Source organism: Ictidomys tridecemlineatus, chromosome 4 (assembly GCF_052094955.1).
Source record: "Ictidomys tridecemlineatus isolate mIctTri1 chromosome 4, mIctTri1.hap1, whole genome shotgun sequence".
NCBI lineage: Eukaryota > Metazoa > Chordata > Mammalia > Rodentia > Sciuridae > Ictidomys > Ictidomys tridecemlineatus.
In genome coordinates, this window is record NC_135480.1 from 78,881,459 (window position 1) to 78,902,115 (window position 20,657).

A 20,657-nucleotide genomic window follows, 5' to 3' on the forward strand; every position below is an offset into this window, starting at 1 on the left:
AAGAGGATGAGAAAGGAACTGTCAGGGATGTGGCTGAAGAGTATGAGTTGGTGTAAGAAATCATATTTGGAAACTTCAAAGATATGAGCTATCATACTCATAGACTCAAGCATTCCTCCCCTTCCCATCCAAGCCCCATGTTAGAAATTTGGTAGATTTTACTGGTTAGTACAGAAAATTGTTTTTATCTTTTAATCTAATTGGTCATAGAACTATGGACTATCAAAATTTAGTAGTCACTGATGAAAATAATTGAACATAGCTCTTGAACTCATTAAATTTTTCTTGCAAGAAATTGTTACCTCCTTTGTTCTGAGTAGTGAGTCCACAGAGGGATATTACTTAGGATATGCATTTCCTTGGGATCATTCATCCTCTCTACTTTATTACATGGTGGCTTGTTCCTTCTCATGGTGTTGGATTGTATATAAATATTGATTGTACTAGTGATATTTTGAAATGTTTCATTAAAACACTATAATTATATGTAAGTAATTGTATAACCCCTGATAAACAATATTCATTGAAAAAAATTAGAGAATGAAAATATGCCTCCAAATCCTGCAATAGTTAAGCCTTTTAAAATATAAAGATGCAACGGAATATATACACGTTAAAAATAATAGGCTCATTCCATACATTCTATTTGAGGACCTTTTTTATTTTGCATTATCTTTTACTGTACCTGAAAATATACATCTTTATAATATTATTTTTAATGACTAGGAAGTATTTTGCTTTATGAAGTTACCATGAGTTGTTTGACTATCAGTTGATAGTCCTTTAGTATCATTTTAGTTATTTTAAACTGTGCTGTAATGAACATATATATAAATATTCTCCTAGGATAATTATGTAGATGGCAATTCTCAGAGATAAATGTGATTAAGGCCTCCAATACATATTTCAAATTGACTTTCAGAATATAAGAAATCTTTTACCAATGAACTATGCCCTCAGCAATCTCAAAATGTCTCTTTAAAAATATTCAAACAAGATGTAGTTAAATCCCCTTGTCTTTGAATTCCATATATCTAGCAATGGTGGCTGAGTTCCTGTTTTTCTTAAATGGATATTTGAATAAAAAAATTTTATTATGAAGTTTTCTAATACACTGTTTAACAACAGGTATTTCCTCTTCTTTCTCTCACTCTCTTTCAGGAGAATTTATCTTTTTTTTTTTTCTCTTTCTGCTTCCCCCCCACTCCAGGATGGAAGTATGATGTGATGGATATAATTATGGGACTCTGTGTGGGTACACGACCTCCTTCTTCTTGCCTCGTCCTCCTGCTTCTCAAGCTTTTGGCCACTGTATCCCAAGGGCTGCCAGGGACCGGACCGCTGGGCTTCCACTTCACTCATTCCATTTATAATGCGACAGTGTATGAGAACTCCGCCGCAAGGACCTACGTCAGCAGCCAGAGTAGAATGGGCATCACCTTAATAGATCTGTCCTGGGATATCAAATACAGAATAGTGTCCGGAGACGAGGAAGGCTTTTTCAAAGCAGAGGAAGTCATCATTGCAGATTTCTGTTTCCTCAGAATAAGAACTAAAGGTGGCAATTCTGCCATCCTGAATAGGGAAATTCAGGACAATTATTTATTGATTGTAAAAGGTTCTGTCAGAGGAGAGGATTTGGAAGCATGGACCAAAGTAAATATCCAGGTTTTAGATATGAATGATCTGAGGCCCCTGTTTTCACCCACAACCTACTCTGTTACAATAGCAGAAAGCACACCTCTGAGGACTAGTGTCGCCCAGGTGACAGCAACAGATGCAGATATTGGTTCCAATGGAGAATTCTACTACTACTTCAAAAACAAAGTTGATCTCTTTTCAGTTCACCCCACGAGTGGTGTTATCTCTTTAAGTGGACGGCTAAACTATGACGAAAAGAATAGGTACGATCTGGAGATTTTGGCTGTGGACCGGGGAATGAAACTCTACGGTAACAATGGAGTGAGCAGTACTGCCAAGCTTTATGTTCACATTGAACGTATAAATGAACACGCCCCAACCATCCACGTTGTCACTCATGTTCCCTATTCATTAGGCAAAGAGCCGACATATGCGGTGGTGACAGTCGATGACCAAGATGAGGGGGCCAACGGAGAGATTGAATCTGTTTCCATTGTGGCTGGGGATCCTTTAGATCAGTTCTTCCTGGCTAAGGAAGGAAAGTGGATGAATGAGTACAAGATTCAGGAGAGGAAGCAGGTTGACTGGGAAAGCTTTGCCTATGGCTACAATCTCACCCTTCAAGCAAAAGACAAAGGGTCACCTCAGAAGTTTTCAGCACTAAAGACAGTTCACATTACCAACCCTAGAAGAGACACTGTCCCAGTTAGATTCGAAAAAGAGGTGTACGACGTGAGCATAAGTGAGTTTTCTCCTCCTGGTGTTGTGGTTGCTATCGTAAAATTAAATCCTGAACCTTTAGATGTGGAATATAAATTATCTCCAAATGAGGATGCAGAGTACTTCAAAATTAATCCTCGGTCAGGCCTGATTGTCACAGCACAGCCACTGAATACCATTAAGAAGGAGGTTTATAAGTTGGAGGTGTCAAACAAGGAAGGAGATTTAAAAGCACAAGTTACCATCAGCATCGAAGATGCAAATGACCACACCCCAGAATTTCAGCATCCACTGTATGATACTTTTGTGAATGAAAGTGTTCCCGTGGGAACGAGCATTCTTACTGTTTCAGCTTCTGATAAGGATAAAGGAGAAAATGGGTACATCACCTATAGTATTGCCAGCCTGAATATGTTACCATTTGCCATTAACCAGTTTACAGGTGTTATTAGCACAACTGAAGAATTGGATTTTGAATCCTCTCCTGAAACTTACAGATTCATCGTTAGAGCCTCTGACTGGGGTTCTCCATACCGCCATGAAAGTGAGGTAAATGTGACCATACGAATAGGGAATGTCAATGACAACAACCCTCTCTTTGAAAAAGTGGCTTGCCAGGGAGTTATTTCCTATGACTTTCCAGTTGGTGGTCACATCACCGCTGTCTCAGCAATCGATATTGATGAACTTGAGCTTGTAAAGTACAAAATCATTTCTGGAAATGATCTTGGCTTCTTTTATTTAAACCCAGACTCTGGTGTTTTACAGCTTAAAAAGTCACTGATGAATTCTGGCATTAAAAATGGTAATTTTGCCCTCAGAATTACAGCAACTGATGGAGAGAATTTTGCAGACCCCATGGCTATTAACATTTCAGTTCTCCATGGGAAAGTGTCTTCAAAGAGCTTCAGCTGCAGAGAAACTCGTGTGGCTCAGAAACTGGCAGAAAAGCTACTCATTAAAGCAAAAGCAAATGGGAAATTGAATCTGGAAGATGGATTTCTTGACTTTTATTCAGTTAATAGACAAGGACCACATTTCGACAAGTCTTTTCCTTCTGATGTGGCTGTGAAGGAGGATCTGCCGGTTGGTGCTAACATCCTGAAGATTAAAGCCTATGATGCTGACTCTGGCTTCAATGGAAAGGTGCTATTTACAATATCTGATGGAAATACAGATAGCTGCTTTAATATTGACATGGAGACTGGGCAACTTAAAGTGCTTATGCCTATGGATCGAGAGCACACCGACCTCTATCTCCTTAATATCACTATCTATGACTTAGGTAATCCACAGAAATCATCATGGAGGTTGCTGACCATCAATGTGGAGGATGCTAATGATAACAGCCCAATTTTTCTTCAAGACAGTTACTCAGTTAACATTCTTGAAAGCTCAAGTATTGGTACGGAGATTATTCAAGTGGAAGCCAGAGACAAAGACTTGGGTTCTAATGGAGAAGTGACTTACTCAGTCTTGACAGATACACACCAGTTTGCCATCAATAGCTCAACTGGCATCATTTATGTTGCTGACCAATTGGACAGGGAATCCAAAGCAAACTATTCTTTGAAAATTGAAGCCCGAGACAGGGCAGAAAGTGGCCAGCAGCTGTTTTCGGTGGTCACTCTTAAGGTTTTTTTGGATGATGTCAATGACTGCTCCCCAGCTTTCATTCCGAGTAGCTATAGTGTGAAGGTACTTGAAGATCTCCCTGTTGGCACTGTCATAGCTTGGCTGGAGACCCATGATCCAGATCTTGGATTGGGGGGTCAGGTGCGTTACTCTTTGGTCAATGACTATAATGGGAGATTTGAAATAGATAAAGCAAGTGGTGCCATTCGCTTGAGCAAAGAGCTTGACTATGAAAAACAGCAGTTCTATAACCTCACTGTTCGGGCCAAAGACAAAGGGAGACCTGTTTCTCTGTCATCTGTTTCCTTTGTTGAAGTGGAAGTGGTGGATGTCAACGAAAACCTACACACACCCTATTTCCCAGACTTTGCTGTTGTTGGATCTGTAAAAGAAAACTCACGCATTGGAACAAGTGTGCTTCAGGTGACTGCCCGGGATGAAGACTCTGGAAGGGACGGAGAGATCCAGTACTCTATCAGGGATGGCAGTGGTCTTGGAAGGTTCAATATAGATGATGAAAGTGGTAAGTTTAATATTTTGTGCCAGAAATAATTTTTCACCTCTTTAAAATCAACATTGGAAGAGGTGTATTTAGACACTCCAATATAATGATAAACGAGTTTACATTTGGGACAATATAATGCAAAGTAATTTTTCTTCTTAGAACTTATTAGTTTATAAGATCTATTTATACTATAATAGCCATGATTCCCAATGGAAGTCATAGTTCTATTTTGTTTTGTTTTTTTTTCCTGCTCAACACTACTGCTACCGGGTTATCTTTTGATAAGCATAAGTAATTGTCACCTCTGTTGATTATACTCCTGACCCTCATGAAATGAATAACTCTGATAAAGTAAATTACATTTGAATTGGATTTAAATTAGAAGTGTGAAATGGATTTTCAAATGGATCATATATAGGAATCTTTCTTTTTCCAGCAAGGTTTTGCTGAAGTCACATTGCATTAGTGTCTTGATCTTTCATGTTTGATGGTTACATCTGGCCCTTGAGTGATAGGGGTTTGGGATTTACACTTTATATTCTCCACTAACACATAAAGGTGTGCTCCTACAGACATTTTACAACACAACAGAAGATCCATGTTGTGAGTTTTATTTATAAACATTTTAAGATTTTATTTGTGAAAATTTATTTTTTTATAGAGCTTTAAAAACACAGGACACAATTGTCCCAATATTTTCATTGCTCCTTACCTGCTTATTTATTCTCAATCTTAGATACAGAAATTTTTTCAAATACCTGGTATTGTTATTATTTGTCTTTAAATGTACATGTCCCTGGACACATGCATGTGTCTGCATTCCATTATTAGTGCTGTGCATTTTTCTACTCTGAATAGATTACAGACATCTCAAGGGAGGAGTTGTGTCGTCTCTTTTCCTGTGTAAATGGCAATATTAGCTCTTTATAGTGTTCAGGGGAAATTTTTATTTATTAACCAATTTTCTACAATATTGAAAGAGTGGTTTTCTCCCTGACTTGGTTCAGGCTGCCATAATGAAATATCATGGTCTGAGTAGCTTAAACAACAGACATTCATTTCCCAGTTCTGGAAGCTGGAAGTCTGAGATCTGTGAGCCTGCCAGGGTCAAGGTGAAGACTTTGTTCTGGGTTTGCAGACTGCTAACTTTTTTTCTGTATCTTTTTAAATGGTAGAGAGGGTGCTTTGGTCTTTTGTTCTTAGAGTGTCACTAATGCCATCATGAAAACCACGCCATCATGACCTCATTTAAACCTAATTACTTCTCAAAGGTCCCACCTTCAAATACCATCACCTTTGGCAGAGGGCACTTATCAACATATTACTTTTCAGAGACACAAGTATTCAATCTATAATATTGAGACCCAGTGATGATGATGATGACTAGAACAGGTCTTAGGAAGGTATCATTACAGAGATGCTAACAGTATATTTATAATATTAGAAAAAGGATTTTAAAAACTATATTAAATATTGGGCAGGAAAACAATTTTACATTCCCTTTCAAATTTAAACTATAGCTTTTGTTTGTATACGTTCTAATAATGGCCAGTGTAAGTTGTAAAATTAATCTCCATATCATAATGAAGGAAAAGTTCAAAGTCAGGAAAATTCAGTCTTTCTGTATGCATATTCTGTGTTTCATTTTTATCTCCTGTTATTTGGCTGGAATATCTTTACATCTTTGAAGTACAAATCAAGAAGAGAAGGGAATTAAACTTTACTGAATGCCCACTCTGTGCTAAAACTCCAATTCTACTAATAATGACTTCATTGACACTGTCAGTCTTTTGAGGAAGGTCTTACTTAGTTTCCCCAATAGTGTCATGAGGTAGGATTAATAATTATCAGCTCATGAACTGAGTTTCCAAGGAGATATGCAACTTAGCACCTAGTTTCAAACATGGGTCTGAGTAGCTGCAGTCTACCATGCTTTCCTTTATCTGAAGACAAGTATGTGTTTCCTTGTGTATTCTCAAGCATACTTAAATTTGGTGTTCTAAAATCTGTAAGGCAATTGAGCATTAAACACTTTTCAAAATACTTACAACACTGGACTCACTTACTGCTGATCTGACCATGGATTCCCCTTTGTTATGGTTTAAATGTAGTGTCCCCAAGAAGCTCAAGTGTGAGACAGTGCAAGAAGGTTTGGAGGAGAAATGATTGGGTTATAGCCTTAACCTAATCAGTGATTTAGTCCTTGATGGAATTAACTGGGTGGTAACTGGAAGCTGGTGAGATGTAGCTGGAGAAGTTCATTGGAGGCACGGCTATGGAGTATATATTTTATATCTGGAGAGTGGAATGTCTCTCTCTCTCTCTTTCTCTCTCTCTCTCTCTCTCTCTCTCTCTCTCTCTCTCTCTCTCTCTCTCTCTCTCTCTCTCCCTCCCTCCCTCCCTCCTGTCTGATCATCAGGTGAGCCACACTCTCTACCCATGATATCCTGCCTCTCTTAAGCTCTGAGGAATGAAGCCAGCCACTTATGGGCTGAGACCTCTGAAACTCTGAGCCCCTAAATAAACTTTTTCTCCTCTATAGTTGTTCTGGTGAGATCTTTTAGTCACAGCAGTTAAAAAACTGACTAAAACACCCTTTGTATCTTTTTTTTTTTTTTTTTTTTGTATAGTCTCAGTGTTTACATGGCTCTTCAGTAACCGCACTTGGTTTTGTGACAGGTGGATGTGGGTAGGAAGGTGAACAGGAAGATATTGAACTGAATCATTAACCACTACTATTATTTTACATTATTTTTGCCTTTGGTGTTATTTTTGAAAATGTGTGTACAGTTTCATCTGATGATAAATCTACCCTTATAATGCTTGACTCCTACAGTTTGATGTTCTTTGCCTCTGTTGAAAAGATAATACTGCACTCTTCATTTGTTCCAATGTATTCTGGGTTTTATACAATAAATTTTGGTATCAGTGAAGATAATGTCACTTATATTTTGACATTGCTTCCTGTCTCTAAGAGTAATTTCCTGCAAACATTCACATTTTTGCATTAAAAAGCAGCTAAGTTGGGTACACACACCCATCAGAGGACATAAGCTGAATATAGGCACTGCATCTCCTCAAGTTGTAACCGAGTGCTCTTTCCTATGCATTCAATTATACATATTTCTGATTTGTTTTTCCAGAGGCTTTTTTAAATTTTTAAGACTTTAGTACCAATTTCCTTTCCCCTTTGTCATTTCATGTTAGTCCCTTCTCTTAAAAAATAAAACTAGATTTTCTCTATACCATGGAAAAAAAGATTTCAACTTGTTGTGAGACATTTTTTATATAGATTAGAATTTCCACATACTAATATTTGTAAACATCATTTTTTTCTTCTCTCTACTTATATATTTTAGCATCTAAGCCCAAATAAACTGATGAAAAATGATACTTGGACTTGTGCAAGGGGGATGAAAGAATTGAAGGAAAGTTTGACAATTCTATGTCTTACATATGTATTGTATGCTGTAATGCAGTAAGACATCACCATAGTGCTGTTAGATGCATACTACTGTTGGATAATCCATCAGCTCTGCTCCTCCAAGTGCTAAAAGTCTTGGTCTGAGCTGCTGGCAGAATGAACATCTACTTAGCCCTGCAGCTATTCCTGAGTCCAGACTTGGACTTGACCTATATACACAGAATGGTCTGAACTTGTTTAGCTTTTTGTCTTTTAAAATTTTCAATTCAGGGGGCTGGGGCTGGGGCTGGGACTCAGTGGTAGAGCACTTGACTAGCATTGTGAGGCCCTGGGTTCGATCCTCAGCACCACACAAAAATAAATACATAAAATAAAGGTATTGTGTCCATCTCCAACAAAAAAACTTATTTTTTTCCAATTCAGCTGCCCAAGGTTATATGATGACTTGCATCGGTAGCTGGTTTTCAATATTATAGTGCACATGAATCATCTAGGGAGTTTGTTAACAATGCCTATCCCCAGGCTAAATTTCCGAATATTTGATTTTATAGATTCTGGGGTGGAAGCCCAGGAACCTTCACTTCAGCACTTCATGCATTTCTTTCACATATGATTCAGAAATACTACTCTAAATTTTCTTGATCTCCTAACAGAACAGCTAACAGATTCTATCTTTTGTAAGATGCAATATTTTTAAGATATTAAATTTTATTTTCCTTCTTATTTCAAAAGACAGATAATTTAGCCCATGTCTTAGATACATTTTCTTTCTAATCAAATTTTACAATCCAAATAAATATTTTATTGCTTATCAGCAGTGATCTTTTTCTGAATACCTCTCTGATGGATCCAAAACCTCTTTCTGTGCTTCAGTAATTGTGGTGCTTCTATTTTGTGAATGTGCATATGCTGGGATTAGCTGATACATTTAGTAGTTTTATGTTCTTGGCTTTTTGAAGCTCACTGAACAAAACCATACCTTTGAAATTCTTTACCATGCACTGGCATTTAATAAATGTTTAATAATGTTCACAGTAAATGGATTAACTGGGGCCCCCAACTATAGTGGATTTGATCACAGTTTAAATCACTAGTCTGTAAGATGCAATTTAATCATTTTTTCCTTCACAAAGAATGCATTCTTATTCTTTGGCTCAACAGGGATTCATATTCTTGACTGCTCAGAGGTATTAGAAGCTTTTAGAAAGAGCACATTGTGTATTTTAAATTGTGGTTTTTCTCTTAGATTCTTTTGTAAGCTACAAACTTGAACAAGGATTTCACCATTCTATTTATCTGAGGTTAATTAAAGAAATGTTTAATTGAGATGACCAATTTCCAGCTTGGGATTTTAATCATGAGTAATTGAGAATATATCATGCCATCCATTATTACTAATTGCATTATGTCTTCCATTTATCAAGGTTCTATTATGTACCACATACTGTGATGGGTGCTTTTAAAGTAATATTTCTCATTGTCATAATAGTCCAACAAGGTAGATTTAGTGAGACTTGTCCAATCAAGGTCATGCATCTGCTAGTTGTCAGTGCTGAAATTTGAGCTCCAATTGTTTCCTATTTTCCATTCTAGAATGCTGTCACTATCTTGTTAATAAGCATTTGTATTAGTCTGATTTTTCTGCATTATTGCTTTATAACATTCATAACTTCATTGACTTATCCAAATAAACATTTTTTTTTGTCTTCCTCTGGAGTCTATGAGAACAGCTGAAGCAGCACTGTTGCAGGCTGCAGATTGAGCTACTGTCTGGTCCACGAGTCTTCTGATTCCAGGATGTGAGGTTCTCAATGTGGAGGTAGGAGAGAAAGAAGGATGGCGAAGACTTGAAGCGCCTCTCTCCAAACTGGCCCATATTCTTATAGCCAGAGCAGGTCACGAGGCCAGGCTGAATGCATCAGTGTGGGGCAAAGAGAATACTCCTGGCTTTAGTCTGAATGTTGGTGTCTCTTCAGAATTCATATGTTGGAACCTGATACCTAATGTGAAAGTCTTAGGAGGTGAGGCCTTTAGGAAGTGTTGAAGTCATGCGGATTCATACCCTTGCAAGGAAGAAGCTCAAGACATAGCATGTGTTTGTTAGCTTTTTTTCCACTTTGACCAAAGTACTTGACAAGAGCATTTATAGGAAAAGTTTATTTGGGGGTTCATGGTTTCAGAGGTCTTAATCCATAGACTGCAGCCAACTTCAGTCCTCTGGGCCTTAGATGAGGCAGCGTATCATGGAGGAAGACGAAGAAAGCAGCTGAGGACATGGTCACCACCAGGAAGTAGAGAGAGAGACAACTCTCTATAACATGGGAAAAATGATAACCCAAAGGAACACCCTCAGTGACCCACCTGTTCATCCACACTCTTCCTGCCTACAGTTACCCCCCAGTTAATACCTACCAGGGGATTCATGGACTGATTTGGATAAGGCTTTCATAACCTGATAATTTCACTCTGAATTTTCTTGCATGGTCTCACATATGAGTTTTTTTGGGGACAATTCATATATAAACCATAACAGCACATTACAATGCCCACCATTATATTCATTATCTAACATGATGTTAGAAATGTAAGAGGCACTGCGCCAGACACTATAGATACAAACATGTGCAGATATAAGACACAGACTTTCCATAGTGGGAAGTTTTTCAGTCAGAATGCATCTGCAGTTGATGATTCTGGTGGCAGTGGCAGAAGTGGTTAACATTTACTGAGCACTGTTTGTTTATGTGCCAAGTTCTTTGCAAAATGCTTTACACAGATGGTCTCATTCAGTTGTCCCAGGAGGTAGGGACAGTTATTTCCTTATTTTTACACATCTGGTGTTATAAGAGGAAAATCTCACATGCACAAATGTGTATGTATTTACATTGACCCTCCTTTGTATTATGGCAAGCGTTTTCCCAACTTATCTGAGCATAAAGTGCTCTTTTTACTTTAAATATTTTGATAGAATCAGCAGAGGCTTAGGAGACCTAATGTATGCTAGAATTCAAATAAATATCCAAAAGAGGTGTCTCAAGACACATTAATTACTATAAAACAATTGCTATATTGGGAAGATAATTTATTCCAACAGTAAATAAGTAAAAAAATTCTTAATCATATTCAGTGTGTTAGTTCTCTCCTGTTTGTCTCTTCAGATTCCCTTCTACCCTTCTTTCTGCTCTGTGTGCAGGAGGCAGGCTTCCTTGGTCTCTTTTATGGTTGGACATTGGTGGAAATACAGGGAGGGAGAAGGAAAGTTGGGTCAGGGTATTAATGCTTTTGACTCTTCCATGCTGTTCACTGTGAGCTGGTTGCATCCCTTAACTGATGGGTGATAACAGTTTCAGGCTGTATCTTTATTTTTTAAACTTTCCCTAAACTCTGACCACAACTTTATAAATAGTCTACTTATTAAGTACTCCTCAGTTACTCAGTTTGAGTGTGCCATCTGTTTTTTGCCAAGACCCTGACTGATAAAATATTTTTCTTATGTAAATATTTTTATAACAGATTTTAAATTTAAGTTTAAATGTATTTTGAGAAATGATGTTTTCTAAGCAGTTCCTGTTAATTCCAGTTTCTAAAATGCTGCTCTTATGTGTTGACACATTTCATTGAAGCCCTGGAAAAACAGTAGAGAGGTAATTATTTGGTACTTTCACTTCATAAGGTAAGATTAATGAAAACAGGATATCTCTCCATCTGACATGTAATTGCCACATCTTGTCTACCAGAAAAGCATAGTCGACACACTATGTAAAGGAAAAAAAAAGGGTGATCAGCTGAATAATTGAGTACCAGGATCTTTCAGGCTCTCAAACATTGTGGTGCTCTACTTTGATCTACAGGGAGAAGGATTCATTTTAGCTATTGGTCAAGGAAAGAATGAAGACACATAACTGAGGAGCTTTTATTTAGTTAGTTCAACTGAAGAAGTGTTGACTAGCTTCATTGGCTAAGTATAATATTGTTTAGTTGCTGTATCTGATCATCAGAAAATCAAGAGCAGGATCATGAAAACCAAGAAAGAGAGAAGGTGTGCTGTTAGAAAAAATGAGGGCCCTTTTGTCATTAACCATAGACCCGATATTTACAGGGGATATTTATTCCCCACAGTAGCATGTCTCTTACGTTCTGTAACATCATATAAGCTTCTTTTTTTTTTTAAATTCAGAGGCACCAGAAATCATATTTTTCTTACAGATGGTTGTTAATCCTTCTAGATTCTTTTTCTAGCTTTTTTTTTTTCAAACTTGTCTGCTACTCCTGTTTGACAAAATGAGGAGTAAGACAGATGATATTTGGCAGCTTTGGTGTAATTCATGACAAATCTGGACTAAATGGTGTTTCCTGTCCTCGTTCTTTTTTTGAGATGATGTATTTCTTTACCCCGCCCATCTAAATCAAAAGAGGCTCATTGAATTTTGGCCCAGACTTGCCCTTAACATTTCCCCTTAGGACACCAGCAAGCAAAGGAGAGGAGTGAAGTTATGATCAAGTGACAGCAGAAACTTTTCTTGGCTCGAAACTTTATGAACATAATTATTCAAAAGGAAAAAATAATGTTTCCCAGAAGAGCCCTGAACACTCTACAAGATTTTGATGAACTTAGGAATTGTCATGTAAGCCAGGTGGGAGGAAGGATTAGAAGCTTCTGGAAAACAATGAACAGCATGGTTTTATTACTCTTTTCAGCAGGTGCCTTCTTCTTGACCTTTTCTTAACTGTTGGCTGAAGGTAATTTAGGTTTTAATAGAGGACTGTTGGTTCAAATCTGTAATTATGTCTGCAATTGTGTATCAAGCTTGAGCTGCTGTTGTCCTGCATAACCAGTAAACGATAAAAATAATGACATCCATAAAGAAGTAATCCAAATAGAATAGCAAGCCAATAGCACAGAAACTGGTGTTGAATTTTCTTGGTAAGTAGTCTACATTTTATAGTTAATAATGGATGTCTGTAGGGCTTTCTGTACCTTCAAGTCAGGGTCCTTTCTTCTCAAGTGCCAAGTAGATGGCAGATTGTTTTTATTTATTCAATTAACAAAGTGGAAATTTCAGAAGTATAGTAAGCAGAGGCACCTACAATAATATCAAATGGTTGCTTTATATATTAATTTCTCTCTAGAAGGTAGTGGAATAAATTTATTGCCCTCTGTGACTTTGGATAGCTTGCATCTCATTTCAATCTTCTAAAAATGGGGTTTCTTTGCAGGTGTTTTGTATGCACATTGAAGGATATTTTCATTTACTATTACAGTTGGAAGAATTAGAGAGTTTGATAAATATTTATGTGATGCCACTACATTGACAATGTTTCATTGAAAAGAAAATGAAATGAAAATGAAAATGGTCTGTATTTTTAGTTTGCCACTTTTGATGAAAACATGTCTTATCTACAGATGGAATCTACAGAGGATTGTGTGTAGGATTCAGTTCAATTTATATTAAGTTCTGGGCACTGGTATAGGAATTATTGAACATAATAGGACTCTACCAATTTTCCCATTCAACATTGTAGGACTTAGTGGCTCCTCTGGGCCACTCTTTGTGATTAAATTCACAGATTTTCATTTGCATAGTATAGTTAATTTTGTAGTTGCTTTTCAAAAAGCAATATACTGGTGAGAATAATACCAAGTAAAATAACATGTTAAATATGAAATGTCTTGATCTAAAAACTGAATAAAATTGGAGAGCATTAAGATGAGAATTTTAAGTGCACCTGCACACATTAAAAGTTGGAGCCTCAGCATTACTCTTCAGCATTGTGGGATGATGTTTACAAAGTTCAATTCACAACAAGATGGTATAAAGATAACTGGAATGTTAAAGTGAGTTGATGATGGTACATAATCATGGCTTAATTGCAATGAAATGCCTAACCCTAGAAATGAATCTAGGTTTTGTGGGCTTCATGTCCACAATTAGGTGACTACTTTGAGAAAAAAAGATAAACAGTTATGACAAAATAAAATTATTTTGTTTGTTTACAACAGGTAAAGAAATTACAGTAACATGAGTTTAAAAGTCAATAAATACCACAAATATTACAAAACTCAGGAAAATTGATTACATGACTCGTACATTTCTCAAATAAATTTTTCTGTATTTTGGGTTGCAGTTTTGATGTGTATTTTTTTCTCCATAGGATAATAATGTTGTAATCATTGCTATAGAAAGCATAGAAAGATTCTTTACATTTCCTTCAGCATGGTTGATTGAAATTTGATTTTTATTATTCAAAGTTTATAGAAGTGTTTCTCCAAAATCAGAAATTATTATTAGTAATGCTGAATAAATTATTAACATTGTTGTTAAATTTGGAAATTTCCATCAAGTTTTCTTTCTATTATAGATATTCTTACTCTTAACAATATTTCCACAGGTCTGGGCTTCATAAATAAAAAAAAATTCTAGTAATTTCTATGTCTGTGACTCTAAACAACTAAAGAAAAAGGTTGTGGTACATTTATAATGCATATGGTGCATTATTCAGGAGAGAGCTTTGATTTTGACTGTGTAGAAAAGAACCAAATCTTCCAATAATGAGTATACACAGCCAGTGATTTGGGCTTTTCCTCACACTAGCTTCTGGCTCTGTATATGCTACTAATGCCATATTTCCAGTGTAGCCTCACAGGATATTTTTATGTGGTGATAAAATTTTTGTCCTTCATGAGACATGCTGGATGTCTGAATGTAGAAGACAGGAGGAGGGTTTTCAGGAACCATTTCTACAATGAATGTTTAACAAGGATTTATCTTTACATGCAATTGATTTGTATTACGTAAATAATCCCACTAAACGCAAACTAACTGAACCCTTTACTCAATTATTCCTCAGATCTCCAAAATGCTTGTGGCCACTTTATCTAATATGATACAGAATACAATGGAGAGATATTTAGAGGGAAAAGAGAAGGAAAAGTTTTGAATTATTATTAAAAATATTTACTTTTAGCTGGGTGGGGTGGTGCATACCTATAATCCTAATGACTCAGCAGGCTGAGGAAGGAGGATCACAAGTTCAAAGCCAGCCTCAGCAATTTAGCAAGGCCTCAGCACCAGTTACAGTCTTGTCTCAAAATAAAAAATAAATGTGCTGGGGATGTGGCTTAGTGGCAAAGTGCCCCTGGGTTCTATCCCCAATGTGTGTGTGTGTGTGTGTATTACAAATTTTACAAAATGACTGAGTGCATGAACCACTGTTAGGGTGTTCCTTTTGCCTTAAAAGCTTTTTTTTTTTCAGCTTCATGTTAAATATGCATCTTCCCAGCAATTTAGTAAAGGAATCTTTTTATGAAAGAAAGAACTCTTCAGGGCTGGGGATGTGGTTCAGTGATAGAGTGCTTTCTTGCATGCATGCATGAGGCCCTGATACCATGAAAATGAATGAATAAGAAGAAAGTCTTCAAGTCATTGAAGGGAGTGACTTAGGTGGTTCAGGGAGCAAAGTCTAGTTCTGATTTGAAGAAAGATGCCAATGACTAGACCCAGGTTTAAGGTTGTTGCCGCTCTTGTAGCATTTACTGAGCCAGTAGACAGTAGTGCAAAGGACTGGTTCCCTGGTATCTCTATGTATGTTGAGGTGGTACTCTGAGTGGTTTTGGTTCCCTTGTGTCTGTGTATGTTGAGGATGTTCTGTAGCAAAGGCAGCATTTGAACAGTAAGAAATCTGCAGTCTTACCAAGCATAGAGCCTTAGGCTCACTGCCATTTCAGAGCAGCTGGCTGAGGAGAGATTTGCAGTGTTGTTGGGCAGACTCTCTTCCATAGCACCTCTTGGGAATTCTCTACTAAGAATACATCATCATCCAGGAAGAAAATAAAAAGGGCTTTGAGAGCTGTGCTAATCATTGTCCTAGAATGCTTTCACTTAAATTCTATCCATACTGTAAAGCATAACTTAGTAACTTGGGTTTCTCCTAAGCAGTAAGGAGTCTTTTCTAACCACAGTTTACACATTGCTCTTATAATCTATTACAAAAAATCAAATTAATTATTATAATTTACACATCAAGAACAAATCTTACATCAATACTGTCATCCCTGTGGGATGCAGGTTTTGGAAGAAGGTTTTCTGATTTCATTGACTGGAACTTAGAACACTATAATTATTAAAAGTGAACATTGCTTTGAGATCAGCTTTGATAGGGAATTCTGTATTTGCAATATCCAAATATCAGGCCCTGAGATCATAAATAAGTCCGTAGAGATGGAAAATAAGATCGGCCTTCCTCATGGGTGTTGGTTCCCTGCCCTGAGATATATCATGCTTTTTTTCCACAAAACCAGGCACAGTGATGTAGTTCTTTCTTGCACCTTGAGGATATTTCTTTTTTTTATTATTTCTTTTTTTTTTATTGTTGGTCGTTCAAAACATTACATCTAATTTGATATATTTCACAGTTTGATTCAAAAGGGTTATGAACTCCCATTTTTACCCCTTGAGGATATTTCTAATGGAATATTTGGTTAATAATGGAATAGTGGCTAAACTAAATGGTCTCTTAAATAAAAGTCACAATGATTAAATATTGGATAACCATTTTGTAAAGTATTGCTTTTGATATGAAAATATCAGTTTTACTCCTTCTTCTGACTGATAGTTTATCCCAGAATGGTCTTTTTTTCTAAACAGTCAGAAATGGGATGGGCAAGCTCTCTATTTATGGCCACTGTATTCTTATTTTAAAACTGGGATAGTGTATGTGTAGATGTTAAAAAAAAATGTTAATATTAATTCAATGTTGTATATTCCATAGGCAGATAGCATGATTCAAAATGTATAATAATAATTTATTTAATTTGGAACTTCATAATTTAAGGATACACTTAAGAGCCAGGATATAAGCACAAATCATGCTGAGAGTTTCCAAATAGTCTTTAAAAATTCCTTTAAAAGGAATTTGCATTAATCTACTCCCTCTGGCGTCCCATGCAGGCGGTGGAAATGAGGTTCCCATGGGTGGAAAGGGCTGGCTGAGAAATAAAAGCTAAGAAAAATAGAACAACAAAAAAAACCGCAGGACACAGAAAATAGTTTCAAAAGCAGGGAAGAATGGGCAAGCCAGTCAAATGGATTGAACTTCTATACTCTGGCAAAATGGAGCCCGTGCCTGCTTTATTTATATTGGGAAACATCAAAGGCCTTTTATAGAATGTTCTTCACCACAAAAGGTTAAAAATGGGCTGTTCAGTTCCCAATAAGTATTCAGGAAATGCCCATCTCTGGAGCTACTGTGAGGGATCTTCCTAGCAGAGCAGAGATAAAGGTCATGTGCACTGAGCAATCTATTGCCTCTGGAGAACCTTGGATAGTTTGCAATGCCAAACCTAAATCTCCCTGGCTACCACACCATGTAATTCACAGATGGCTTCTCGCAATCTACCTAAACTCTTGTGTTTTACCCATACCCTATTTACTTTTACTTTGCACATAATTCTAATAAGATAGACTTCCAGACATATAATCCTATAGTATTTTAGAAACTGCAAAACAGAGATATTGCTAGAAATTCAGAATACTAAAACCAATGAGAAATGACCCTACTAATAAGGCAACAAAAAAAAGTAAATAGTTGACTTTCATGGTGTGTTTTATTAACAGGTGTTGAATAAATATTCACTCATTTACTTTCACAAGGGTTCTAGAAGGCAACTACTCTTTCACCCACATCTTACAGATGAGAAAACAAAAACTTGATTTTAATTTTCTTGTCCAGTGTTTCCTACCTTGTGGAGGAGCTGGGATTTGGTCTAAGAAGGTCAGCCCCAGAGCCTGGGAGCTTAATCAAGATGCTTTCTGGTTAAACAACTCTTGAGTGTCTCCTACAGGCTTAAGCCCAGTGATCTCTTCACTTCATCATCACACAGTGTCACCGAAGATGGCTATAACTAAGACTAAGAATCATCGTCATGGCCCAGGTTCCCTAGAAGACAGAACCCAAGGGTGAAGACACATGAGGATGTTATATTGAGGGTGCAATCCTGGGAGCAAGAGTATGGAACAAGGGGGATCCGATTGATGGAAGGGAGACCCAGTACAAATGGGCATATCCTTAAGTTGGCTGCAACTTTCTCACTCCCAGCCTATTTCTCAGTCTCCTACATATCTCTTGAGAGGCCACATAGAATCACTGTGTTTTGGACAATTCTACCTGGACTTAGAGGGAAGGGCAAGCAGTTTCTCTGCTGGCTTCCCATTTCTGATCTCTTACTGATCTGATCTTCTACATCATGTATCAACTCACAAGGCTTCTTGGCTGTGCTCAGTGTATCTGGATTTGGGGGTACAGTGTGCATACTCTCATGTGTTGTGGTCTCCCTTTTGTCAGTGAGTGCCTTGGAGGGCCTCTTTGCTCTGTGGTCAGAAATTAGGGTGAATAGTTGAAGTTTAGGCTGCTGTAGAGCAGCTGGGCTGAGCAGATCTTGGTGGTACACAGACAGGGTCTGGTCAGAGAACTACACTACACTTTGGAAAGACTGCATCATAGAGCGAGTGAAGAAGAGAGAGTGAAGAAGAGAGAGTGCTAGCTCAAAACAAAACCCCCCAAATTATGCCTATCTGCTGCACTACTTGGAAAGCTCAACCATGCAAAAGGACACATTTCCCAAGTGTCCTGGTTCATCAGGTTTTTGTGATTTATTTCCTTGAACCCTAGACTGCTTAAAACTACGAGGAAAAAACTTCTAGCATTTTGTCCGTTTTGACTGATGTGGACCAAGCATCTTTTTATACTCCTCCTTCCTTGTGAGCATCCAAAGTCAGAGGGTGATTTTCTCAAACATATGTGCATAAATTCATGAGTCGAATGCAAGGAGGGAAATAGAAGAGGGGCTAGAGGTTGAGAATGTTGAGAGAGTTTTGTCTGTTGAACTTATTTCCCCATCTTCATTGTTAATCACAATATCATAATCATCTTTATTGTCCCACATCCCCTTCTTAGCACCATCTCTACCATCACGTGACACTTACCCAGAACTATGTGCTAGGTATTCTTCAAGGGGATTCATGTACTTGAACTCATTCATACCTTGCATTAAACTTATGAGGTTGGTATGCCTATTACTCCAGATACACGGGAACTAAAATTGAGAGAAGGCACATAACTTGCCAAAGTTCACAATGCTAGCCTGTGATAGAACCAGGATCTAGTTTCAGGTTCATCTTACTCCACAGGCCTTTCTCTTGTTCTGACCACATAATGCTCCTTGGACACCCACATTTGTATCCTTTTAGATTAATGATACCTCCCCCCACCATGTGTATCCCATTTTCTATTGTGCCTTGGTTGACAGGGGCTTCCAGGAAATATCTGCCTTATTCACTTATGCATTATATATTATGTCATGCAATATATAATGCAATGCATAATGTTATAATGAACATATGAATATTATAAAATATATCACATCTAAGATAATCAAGAATTTATAATATATAATAAAAAATAACATGTAGTATTGTGGCACATTTTTGTAATAGAAAGGTTTCTTTACTGAAACAGATGGAACTAGCAGGTCGTAGAGTTTGTGTGTGTGAGAGAGAGACAAAGTGCATTTAGTGAGAAGGAGAGGAGAGAAGACAAGTTAAGGGATTTACTATGGAAACTGTTAATATGATTACGGAAGCTGAGAAGTTCCACAGTAGGCCATCTGTAAACTTGAGAACCAGGGAAGCTAGTAGCATGACCCAGTTCAATCTGAAGGCCTTCGGACCAAGAAAGCTGGATGTGTTAACTCTCAATCCAAGGCCAAAGTCCTGAGACCCTGAAGGAGGAGGACACTGGTATAAGCCTCTGACTCCGAAGGCTGAGCAACCAGAATTCTGATGTCCAAGAGAAAGAAAAGAAGGCTTCCCAGCTCCAGAAGAGAGTCCTTTCCTATCTTCTGTTTAGTCCAGGTCCCCAGCCAATTGGGGGATGTCCAAGCATGTGGAGTGAAGGCAGACCTCCGATGTTCAATATCCTGATTCACATGTACTCTCCCCTGGAAATGCCCTCATAAATATATCCAGAAATTACTGCTTTACCAGCTGTGTTTCCCTTAATCCAGTCACATTGGCACTAAAATAATCCATTACACATTCTCATGCAGAAGTAGATAATGATCATGTTTAATATGTTAGATAGTTTTAACTGCTAAGTGGGAAAATAATGCAAGTAAGGGGGGAAAAGAGCACACAGGTGGTGGTAGTGGGTTCTAAAGAAGCTTCACTGAGAAGCTGGCCTCTGGATAAAGTCCTAAAGGAATTTTAGTTTTGTAAACTGGTTATTTTAATTTACAAGGGAGCAGGAATGGTGGGGAGCAAGTCTGGTTATTTGTCACTGACTTTGATAACTACTCTTTGTATTTAGAACAAAACAGTCTAAACTGTAGGAAGAATGTAATTTAAAAGATGAAGTTGTAAATGCAGATTTGTTAAGCATAGAAGTATTCTATTTTCAATAATTTTCTGTTTTGATATAAACGAACGCCATCTCAAACTCTCCTATCCCCAGCAAGTCTATACTTTAAGGGGAAAAACTTGTTCACTATTCCCCCACTCCACTCTTTTTAATCGTATGCATGCACTTCTCCCTTCTTGGGTTCCATTTTCTAAATACTCCTACATAGCAACTGTGCTTTTATGACTGTAAGGTGGATTATCTCTAAACATCCTGGGTGAACTGATTGTTGTGTCAGGTGTGTTGTCTGGGTTGCTGGCAATGGAGACAGCTTCATTC

At 37.4% G+C, this 20,657-nt stretch overlaps 1 protein-coding gene across 6 annotated transcripts in view; it reads left to right on the forward strand.

Annotated features, from left to right (window-relative positions):
• Fat3 (FAT atypical cadherin 3) overlaps window positions 1-20,657 on the forward strand; it is a 600,104-nt gene that overhangs the window by 125,546 nt on the left and 453,901 nt on the right. For all 6 annotated transcript variants that reach the window (XM_078046859.1, XM_021734487.3, XM_040285086.2 and 3 more), the window contains one exon: window positions 1,211-4,519. In XM_078046859.1, coding sequence (XP_077902985.1) covers window positions 1,228-4,519 — 3,292 coding nt within the window. In that variant the 5' untranslated portion in view covers window positions 1,211-1,227. The remainder of the gene's footprint in view (window positions 1-1,210; window positions 4,520-20,657) is intronic.